This window comes from Opisthorchis viverrini (genome assembly GCF_000715545.1).
Source record: "Opisthorchis viverrini unplaced genomic scaffold opera_v5_78, whole genome shotgun sequence".
Classification (NCBI taxonomy): domain Eukaryota; kingdom Metazoa; phylum Platyhelminthes; class Trematoda; order Opisthorchiida; family Opisthorchiidae; genus Opisthorchis; species Opisthorchis viverrini.
In genome coordinates, this window is record NW_008751734.1 from 789,538 (window position 1) to 800,899 (window position 11,362).

Sequence of the window (11,362 nt, forward strand, 5' to 3'; positions counted from 1 at the left end):
TGTTTGTTTGTTTGGCTGACACTTCCCCTTTGTATGAAGAAGCGTGGGAGCTCCCATCAAGCGTTGTTGTTGTCGTTGTTGCTCGCGTTGATTTGCTAGCCCTGCAGAGACACACATGCAGACACAATAACTCGGGTTTGCAAGTCACATTACCGCCGCTGCTGTTGGGATGAACCGACCAATCAGGATGGCTGGGGGCGGTGGAGGGTGAAACTGCTCTGTGTGTCTGTCTGTCTATCTATCTTATCCTCCAGTTATTTAGTGATCGGAATTTCATTCTCACCCGACGGCAATTTGTCGTCAATCGATGGTGTTACACGTGCATTCATCGCCGTCCGGTAGCATCCCCTAGACGCGATGGTGTATATATAAACAGAGGTTAACGCGTGTCTGTCTCAAGCGTCGTAATTGATAAACCCAAGCGCAGGCAGCGTGGACTGGATCGTTACAGTATGGACATATGAGCCACGAAATTAAAAAGGTTGGGAATTCAACCGAATGTAATTGTTGTACACTTGATTATCGTGCGGACGTGTCAGTAGGCGCGGAATGATGCAGCAACCACTGAATGAGTGGGGGGATGCCGGCGGTGAAGTTGCATACATCATGTGCAATGCTCCCGGTGGTATGGAAACGCTTGGCGTGCGCACTTTGCCAAGGCTGCGATATCATAGTGCGGATTCACAGCGTACTAGACACCTGACACCACCAGGACCACCCTTCTTGCTCCCAAGTACTTCATACCCTACAGTGGGAGGTTACCCGGGACATTGGTTGGATCGAGCTTCTACCTGCAGTCAGACAGGGGATTGGTTGCCAAGCAAGATGCTCCAACCATTTGGCACCGCATCAGTTTACTCAAACCCAAACTCACCGTCAGTGTACTTTGGACCGCAACATCCAAGTGCTATACTGCACACTACGCAACCGGATTACACAACGGATATTTCGACGATTTTGGATCGAAATCGATCTCGGTTATCGAGCCAGTTCTACACTTCGCCTGTTTATTACCATCGTCCAGTTACATCCATCCCACAACGGTTTGCATATGCTAAACTAACAGAGCCATCCTCAAGTTCGACCACAACCGGTCCTACCTTGCACCCCTTATCCAGGACTTGTTTTCCCGTTCCACCTCAGTATTCTCCATCACGTCGTCAAATATCGCAAAGTTCGCAACATTTCTCTCCTTCTTCTGCTCTGGTTCGAACCATTGTGCGTCTGAATACCACATCGTCTATGGAGTCTCGGACCAATTATTCAAGAACCCCTCATCCACCACCTCCTCCTCCGGCGCCACCACCACCACCACAATACTCAGCTGAAATTCCACCAGCGGTACCTGCTAGGAGGCGGTCACACGGCCCACGAAGAGCCACTCAAAGTCTTCGTCGTTTTGTTCCGCTTGTAACGTCACCTGATGATTATCAATCACCCACGGTCAGCACTGATTTGGACGCTTGTGCTCCTGGAGCCCTGTCGGATCCGACCAACACTTTGCCTCCTCCACCACCCACGTATCCCCGCACTTTCAACCTGGAAAGTCACTTGGATTGTTCTTGTGACTATGTGCGTGCTGATCCGGGTCTGTGGCCAGCCGAAGTTTGGTACGAACGCAATTTCCACACGGTGGATCGCTGCACATGTCCGCATGATGAAGTACATCGATACTTTGATAACGCTGCTGCCAGTTGGAAGCTGGCAGACACGATTGCGATGCTGCCGCTTCGTGAAACAGAAATCATCGATGACCTTGTTGATAGTACAAGTGAGGATGAGGAGGAAGAAAGTAAAAGACTGGAGGAATTCGGGCAAACTGAGGAGAAGAAGAACGCTGATGGGAAAAAATCACCCGCCAGACATCCACAGTCTGACTCCGCCACTTTGAGTAGTGAAGGGACAGAAAACCGACAGATGGATTCATCCGATGAATTCTCGAAGGACCTCATCAACAAAGAGCATTTATCAGACAGTAGTTCAAAACGTCATGAGTTGTCTTCAAATGTCTGCAAGGAGGACCAAGAAGAACCTTTGACTTTGGAGGATCTCGTCCCCTCAAAGGGCTTGGTTCCGGACAGCCTCAAAGATTCACCTTCTCTTCGACTAACCACTCTTGAAAGAATGTCCAGCGAGACACTGGCTGTCCGCACCAATGAAAAGCCATCTCCTTCGCGCACCTTACATAAACTAAGTTCCAGTGACTCTGGGTGTTCATCTGGTCTAGATAAAAAAGCTTTACCAACTGCTGAGCAAAACGAATGTATATCCCCTGGCCCTGTTCTCGCAAAGACCGGGGACCAGCATGAGTTGGAAACGCGACCACATGTAGCGCAGCCCCCTTGTGAGATGGACAATGATATGAAACAAGTAAAACCAATTTCTCTAGACCATGAGAAAAAACGTACAAAAACTGAGCGGATACCAAGCGACTCTAGTCAGCGTGAGAATGGTGCTGCAACCTTATCAATATTCAACAATGTGAAACCAGATTTCCGGGGTCCATACAAACCAGCGATGAGCGCGGTTCGTTCTGATAGTCAGCCTGAACAAGGCTTAACAGCGTTTGTTGGACACCTCCAAGTTGAAAGCGTAGCGGCGGCGTTAGACAAACTGCATGTGGGTATGCGTAATGTAATCGAAGGAAGTCTGGATAAAATAGCGGCGTTCCAACAGAGCCTTGTTGAAGATAATAAACCTTCTGTGGTGACACGTCAAACGTCGGTCTCGCGTGCTCAGTCTGTGGAACCAGCAGACGGACACACAAAGGCATCCGATGCTACGATAAACAACGAGGCCGAACCGGAGCTGGATTTAAAAGAACCTGAATCCGATTTGGACCTGAATGAATGGCTGGCAGATTCAAACGATTCCAGTCTGAGTGATTATCCACCGGAGATGTCCGAGGGGGAGCTGGAAGATATGAGGGAACATCGAGGGCGTCGCTATCCACCTCGCGACAAACCAGTAGGAGAAGAATCAGCTTCACCCGAACGAGATTCGGACCGCTATTTGCCGCCATTTGCCACCAGTAGCCATGAGGCAAGTCACACGTGTACTTCGTCTACAAAGTCTTTTGACCAGAAACCCGTCCGGGAGCAAACCGATCCCCATCAGCGTGCCCTGAGACGATGGGCTATTCTGCGTGAACATGTGAATTCTATTTTGGAACGCGTAAGTTTATAATTTGTTGTTTTATTGCTAACCAAGTTTGAAGAATTTGCCTAAGGAGATGTGTGCTCACCACATGTGTCAGTTATGCACCTGTGGTATCGTTTCCATTGGCGTTTATCGGTCGAAGATGCAAGGCATGCGGCATTAGTCAAAGTTGTTCAGTGAAATCCGGTACTCATGGTTCAGAGGAGCTGGCCAACATCACAGATTTTCTAGTCAATACTTTTTCTATGCACAAAGTCAGCCTCGACTTACCGCTGGGAATCCCTTGATTCCGGGCTAAGTAAAAAGGGGAGACCCATGTTGGTGGTCCTTTTTGGTAGTGAGCGCTTACAGGACGAACTCGAAAAGGTTCTCTTGGAAGCTTTCCGTTGAGAAGCGACCGAACGTGTCTTAAACCTATACCACATTCACATTCAAAGTAGGGTCACTGACTGTACCTAAACCACCTTGGTTGAATGTTCCTCCATTCTATTGTATTGTATGGCTCTGAGCCTTCCTAGTACTATACAGGCCGTTTATCCCTCGAAGATAAAATCGGTTTCCTAGGACGACCAATTTAACCTGTTTTGTGAAAAGTATGGTGCTGTTGCGTTTGTGTAAGTGTTTGAAACAACTGTTTCCACAGAGGAGGTAAACAGAGGCTTTCTGGGAGGGCTAAACGTAACTCCTAATCAGATCACCGATACATATAGACCCAATGTTTCGTGTTTTATCGGGTAATACACAGCTTGTGAATCCTTTCCCCTTGATAACTTCGGTTTCATGCATCTTTCAAGGCATTTCGCTGATTCAAATTCTCCGCAATCGATTTCTCATTGATTCTTGCTAGTTTGGCTGGGCTGCATGACTTACGTTCTTAAGTCGGTCCAGCTCGCCGATCTAACCATAAGGGAGTTTCTTAAGTCGGTCCACGTTGGTTTTGTAATGCATCTAACAGTTAGTTTTAAGATTAACAGGTCTGTTCTGTCAATCCAAATGTCACGGCAACTGCAGTAGAGAAAATTTTGGGTAGAATCACGTGTTCTGACAATCAGTCTGCAGCCTGATCCCCTGGTGTTTGAGGTGTAGTGTAACTAATCAGCTGGATTTGCTTGATTCAACACCAATACAACCTGTCGGCGAGTATTGTTGACAAGTGGCCGCTGCAGGCAAATAACCTTTCCGTCTATGGAAACTGTGTAAGTCTCTTCATGTGGTTTAAAGGTCGTGCCGTGAAGCAAGACAAACGTCTCGGAATGAGCGTCTGTCTCCCACCGCAGCGCTGTTATACGGAAGTAGTTTGGCTAAAAACCGTTATCGTCTACACCAATCATACACAGCCAACCCCTATAGTGCCTATTTCGGGTAGGTCTCTTCCAGTCTCGACTAGGTTCCAATTGTACATGTACCCCAACACCAAAATGGTGTTCAGAATTCATCTCCACAGAGCGATTATTGTCCCCCGACTCAATGGACAGTTGACATGCAAGTATTCGTCTACGTTGGATTGTTACCGAATTCTTTAAAGGAGCAGACTGGAGTTGGCAGGCTGAAGTGTTTGGGCAATGTACCACGTATGTCTACTGAAGAAAGCGTCATTTTCTGTTTCCAGCGATTGTTTGAAAATGGTTCGCGAGGGGTGGGGCAAGTCATGACATGAAACAAAAGAGACTACTGTCAATGAATGATTTAGGGTCTTCGCACCTTCCTGGTATGGGCTCACGTGATCCTGCTTGCAGGTGGTTAGACCTTACAGGATGTGGTACGCAGTCGATCTCGGTGGTACGCTGGCTGACACTTCCTCGCCGGACTGCCAGTTAAAGTTTTCTTTTCTTTGTGCGCCTGACCTATCTCGCGCGAGTTTCCCACATGAAGCTGGGGTGATCTAGATGATGGTACCTTACTCTGACATGCTGCTAAGATGCGTTTGTTTCAGTGCTTTCTGAAAGTGTTGGCATCTTACCCTTGGGCATTTCTCTTAAAGGCATAGAGTTTCTTCGCACCAAGTCCTTACCCTTTCCTGTTCTTTCCACTCTTTACTAAGGCATTCTCCCCCCTGTGGTTTTACTACAGTTCATTAAATCGTGAAAAAAATCACAGGAAATTGCGAATCCAGCTAAATTTCTAGTGGATGTTCTTCTTCAACTGATTATGCTGCAAAAAGGCCTCTTCATTCTACACGCTAATTCTTCGAAAGTCCACGACCGGTTTCACTGTTCTTCTTAGAGCTCATCACTAAGGCGCGGTCTCCAAGTTCCCATCAACCGCATGCTCTACTTACAAACTTACAAACTTACTTACAAACTTATTTGGGGATCAATTGAGTCTCCTGTGCCCGACTTCAACGGCGAGTAGGTTGTCACTTTTCCGTCAGACTCGCTCATCATTAGAAGTGAGGATTGTTTTCCTTGAGGTTTGAGGAAGATTTTGTGTCTCGCTCCATCATGATAAAAAATTCTTTGCGCACTGTTTTCCGTAAACCTAATGCAGGCACTTACTCCAGTCTTGTTGCTGCCAGCCATGGGACTGCCTTCAAAGGGCGAGCAAGACATTGTTCATTAAGTCTTGTAAAGAAGAACTCAAACGGGATACAATTTCGTGTCTTGTAGAAGCAAGCTCAACGAAGTTGAAACCGGATATGAGTATTCGAGAGATACACTCATTTGCAAATCAATTTGGTTTTCGCGAGAGACTCAACTGAATCTCTCGTTTATGATATTCTACAACTGAATGTGCTGCACACAGGCCGCCTCATGATTCAGTTGGCACGATATCCGAGATATCGCAGTATATCTTCATAAAGGTTGCTGAAAACTCTTCGACAGTTGAAGAGTATGAATAGCTTCGCTTGGTTTTGCCGAATTTTAAGCAGCGTAGAAGTCTTGGCTCGCTCCCGCCGAGACAACTTCGTGGGTTCTGTATGGAACGCGTTGCTGAAATCTTATGAAAATACTGCAGGGAACGCTGACTGCAAACTCTTGTAGGGTTTGAGCCATTCTTCTGTTGGACGAAGGGTATTGAAATCTGACAGGAGTAGCGATTTAGTACTTCAACCTGTGACTCAGTTGAGACAAGAATAAAACACTGGAACAGTTGATACTGAACAGACTCATAATTCGAAAAAGTTACATTATCTTTTTCCGAATTCCGAAGCTTTACAATCCCGTTCATACGCATTTTTCTGTCAGTTTTGTGCATTACCATAATGCGTTCCTCACAGTCCTGGAGCCAGTTCACCTTTCGAACGTCAAAAAGTGTTAATCAGCTGTCCAAAATATACTCGGTCGTTAACGAAGTTCCTCAGTACCATCAAGCAAACTGCGAGATGTTTTTGAAAGAGTTGACGGCTCAGATATTTGTTGTTCATACTTGGAGTTGATGAGTAGCGACGACTAATTATCTGTGGCAGTAAGTTGGATCAAGGCACATTTTTGCACCTCCACTCACGGGGGGGGGCGGTGAGTTACGACGGCCATAGTTAAGGGTCACGTGATTTAAGAAGATCAGCGACACAGGACTTGGTTTTTACTATGAAAAACCATCCATTTGGCTTAACGAGAGAGAATAACCGAAAGCACCGTGTCTCCCAGGCTAACAGTACAGTTGCCAGCGCGATCCAATTTTCGTTCATTCTCGTTCCAAACGAGCCTACTGTAAAATGAGCAAATTGAAAAACTACGGTCACAGCGAAATTCTCTTATAACGCGATCTGACCAACAGAACTATATCATGTGTATCTTTGTAATGTACTATTCATAAGGTTGCTAAAAATCCGTCGACAGCCCACGACCGGTTTTGCCCTTTTTAGGGCTTATCAGGTAGGCGCGGTCCCCGGGTTCCCGTCAACCTTATGTTCTACTTGAAACCAAATTGCACTATATATATAGTGATATATATATATATCTATTGCCTAAGAACATGCTGGAGTCTGTATGACGAACCATTGCGTAAGTTGCTCCGAATAAATGTTCTCAACTCTTCTTTCAGTTCTCCCGACATAAGTTCCATCGCAGCTGCAGATGAATCGGTTAGGCACAGTGACCTTGGTTGGAGACAGTAGGATTTTTCACACGTTGCACGTGTAACTGCCTCAGAGCCACACCCACAGTCTATGCTTAAACAACACTTGTGTGCAGGGTGTCTCATAATAAACGCAAAAAATAATATCCATGACAAAACTTTGACATGAATTAAACATTTATCATTTTTCATGTAAACATACATGCGTTATGGAGGTTTACTGTAAACAAACTGGCATTACAAGAAATGTTGAAAAAACCGCCCTTTTCTTCTATAACAAGTTGGAGGCGGGATGAGGTGTGCAGGGTGTCTCATAATAAACGCAAAAAATAATATTCATGACAAAACTTTAATATTAACTAAACGTTTATCATTTTTCAATTGAACATACATACATTATGGAGGTTTACTGTAAATAAACTGGCATTACAAGAAATGTTGAAAAAAGCGCCCTTTTCTTCTATAACAAGTTGGAGGCGGTATGAGCATGTTTAATTTCTTCAAGCGTCACTCGTGCACACTCCTCTTCAACTCTTTCTCTTAACTCCACCAAATTCTTCGGTTTATTTTCATAATATACGTCTCATAATACGATGCACGCGGGGAAAGCCGGTCAACTGAGACACCTGAGTTATTGACGAAGATGTCATAGTGCTCTGGGACTGAAGTTGCTCGACGGCATTCTGTAAAATAGACGCTCTTTCATCACTCAGAGAATTTCTCCCCTTGCCAGAAAAATCCACTGCAGATCCAGCGGACTCAAATCTCGCAATCAAGCGTGTGATGGTTGACACGGTGAAAGAATCTTCGATGAGACCATGTTAGGTTTTGTAACCGCGAAGTGCAGCGATGGCGCTTTCACCAAGGGAATAGTAGAGTTTCACAATTTCAATGCGCGTACCGACATCCATCGTAGACAAAGAAATGCCAATACTCACTTACAAAACCTCCTTTATGTGGCTACTAATAATCCTAATCCTCTGATTGGCCACGTTTAGTCACCCAATCAAATTTTGCGTCTATTATGAGACACCTGTACAATCGTCGATACACGGAGTTAAAATTTTGAAGCCGGGGATGGTAATTGTCTATTGGGCCAACTTGTCACATGCCTACCGATAAATCATCTGGGAAATGACTTGACCGCAAAAGAGATTGCAGCAGCCGAATCCTCGCATCCAGTCTATCCAGCATGCAAATTAGTGAGGACAGACGAAATACACTACTCATAAGTTTGCTGAAAACCCTTCGACAACCCACGACCGGTTTCGCCCTTCCTTTTCGAAGGTCATCATGGAAAGCGCAGTTCCCGAGCTTGTGTTTACACGGAATTCGCCTCATTTCCATACCACTTTGGATTTGACTGGAAATTAACCTGAAACCAAGCCGGGTATCATGTTCTGAGACTATCGAAGAATTTTCAGCAATCTTATGAGTAGTGTATCACGTCTATACATATATCGCGATATCTCGAATATCGTATCCACTGAAACATGAGGTGACTTGGTACCGAATCGATTCACTCCGCACAAATGTCCGTGGAATGAGCGAATCAGAAATTTCCGAACAAGAAAACCGTTAAAACCAATCAGACTCTTGGTATATAACAGTGTACCATTAAAGTTTTCGGAAGAGTTTGGGAACAGTCGGTAGATTTATGCTGTGCGACGTTTCGTTCTTGACACAAAAGCTTCGCCAGTTACGAGGTTGGTAGAGTTCTCAGGCGTAAGGAGAACCAGTTCGCTAAGTCAAGCTAAATCTGTATTAGTTGTCAGCCAGAGAATTTGGTGTGTCGGGCTTCGAATATCACATTCGGCATCCGGTGCATGTTGTCGACAAAGTAATTACTACATCCGGTTCTGGGGAGTGGAGCTCTGGTTTTTCTATGGGATAACCAATCGCAAAATGATGTTTATCAGACATAGTAAATGAACATCCCAGTGTTTCATGGACTGATCTGGGCGAGCCATCCAGTTTTCGAGAGATACACTCATTTGTAAATCAATTTGGTTTTCATAAGAGACTCAATTGAATCTCTCGTTATGAAAATGTACTGCGATATCTCGAGTATCGTGCCAACTGAAACATCAGGCAGCTTGTGTGCAGCACATTCCGTTGTAGAATTTCACAAACGAGTGATTCAGTTGAGTCTCTCGGAAAAACCCAATTGATTTGCAAATGAGTGTATTTCTTGAAAACAATCCAATTGGGGTTCAAGTAGAACATAAGGTTGATGGAAACTCGGGGACTGTGCCTACCTGATGAGCCCCAAGAAGGGCGAAACCAGTCGTGGGCTGTCGATGGATTTTCAGCAACCATTTGATTAGTTTCCTTTATGAGCCAACCAGTTCTTTGGAAAATTTTTTAAAATCGCTTCAAGCGCGACGGTGTAAACGCTATGTCTCTACGGTCGAGAATTAAGACTGACGTTGTGAAACAAACACTCATCGGACCGGCTTCAAAGGGACACCAAATTGCCCGGATTTCACTCGGCTGTCGTTCTGACAATTTCAGCGCTTCCTCTGTGCAAAATATTCCCCCAGTCTCAATATAACTTTCCACCCTTTTTGTCACAATTGTTTTCGCCTACGATAGATGATGGACACTTATTAGAAATATATCTTTGTATCATCACTTTCGTCCAGAAAAGAGGTCACCTCAAGCTTATATCATTGAAAAGCGTCTTGTGGGATTGGCGTGTATGCCGTTTGGAAGTAGTGTGTGTGTGTATGAACAGTGCTCACTTATCCTCAAGAAACAGCATTACGGAGGCATGACGACGAGGGAACGGAGTAAACACCCGGATAAGCTACCGAGTTATTGAGAAGTACCGGAAGGCTGAGCACAGATTTCTGCGCTAAAACCATCCCACTCTAGAGTGACCTCCTGAAGAGGGTGACAGTCGAACGTGTTGTTTTCTGGGAAACGGCAAATGGAGAACAAAAATAACTGAGACGTAGTGGTACAAACTCCATCCGTTTGCATACTTCAGGTTATATTCCATCGGAGTTGTAGTAACTGCGGAGATGGTGTGTTCTTCAGTGAGAATTTGGTATAGTTATGTCTTTGTGGGCAGATGTTTTTTCGGGGAGAGGACCGCCCCTTGGGAGAGATCATTTCCAACAGTTTGCTTGAAACCTAGTTCAACCTTTCAGTAGCTCTCTTCTGAAGAGGGAGACTATTTGATCAACCTCCTAGTCTAGTAGAGATAGATCTGACAGAGGAAGTGGAATCGGTTTAAAACTGATTTTCATATCGTATTTGAATTCAAGTTACATTTCTAAAGAGTGTGGAGCTTCTTCTGACGCCTATATCTGGTGGGTGCAATCTGCAATCTTCTGTTATCTAAAAAAACTGGGGTCACTTGTTGGTCCAGATGCGAGACTCACTAGATCCTATGTTGAGCTACTTTGTTCTGAGCTTGTTCTGAGCTACCGTCTATTAACGACTGCCGTATCCAATGTCCCATTTATTCAACCATGCTGTCACACAACCATGCTGTCAGACTGCCTGTGAAAAAAATTCGCAAGATACTTATTGATGAGTATTTTTCAGACAGCTATTAGTGAGACAATTAAATAGAGCATGATCGGCTTTGCTCCTACAAATGCATCCGGTACAATTAATTACCTTGAACGGAGAAGTGAGCTTTGGGTTGGTGCAAACAACCTCAGCCCAGCAACAAGGACAGTCAGATCTTCACGAAAAGATGTTTGATGACATACATAAATACATACAATTAGCTCTGTGGTAGTATTGGAAAACGGATCGTGTCCAGATGCCAGCGAATAACGAAACTGCAAACGGTTGTCCTTTTGATAAAATGTCGCTTATTGGAAGGCCGATAGAATTCTTCAGAGTGACCAAACCGAGCAATGAAGCACACACATATCGACGGGAAAAACCTTACTGCAGTAAAGTTTTCATTTTTCCACCCAGTCGGTCATGAAAGTGAAGCAAATAGACACTATTCAAGTGTAGTTTGTTGGACAAATCTGCATCAATCTGGGTCGATCTCACCACACTTTATTTTCCCCCAAAGTTTGTTCCAAAGGGCAGGATGCTAGACATTACTCAGATTCTCTCGTGTTCCTTCATCTGAAAGGATTGTTGTATGGGGGCATCTGCTCAAGCGACAAGTCCCCTGTCCACCAAAGACAAACGCAGATGATCACACTGCTGATCA

The 11,362-nt window shown here is 44.9% G+C and overlaps 1 protein-coding gene across 1 annotated transcript; it reads left to right on the forward strand.

Moving 5' to 3' along the window:
- Positions 1-549: 549 nt before the first annotated feature.
- T265_04618 (hypothetical protein) lies at positions 550-3,186 on the forward strand (the record flags this gene model as incomplete). Its single annotated transcript, XM_009169400.1, has 1 exon — positions 550-3,186. The coding sequence occupies one exon, from the start codon at positions 550-552 to the stop codon at positions 3,184-3,186; it is 2,637 nt and encodes an 878-aa protein (XP_009167664.1).
- Between the last annotated feature and the right edge of the window lie 8,176 nt (positions 3,187-11,362).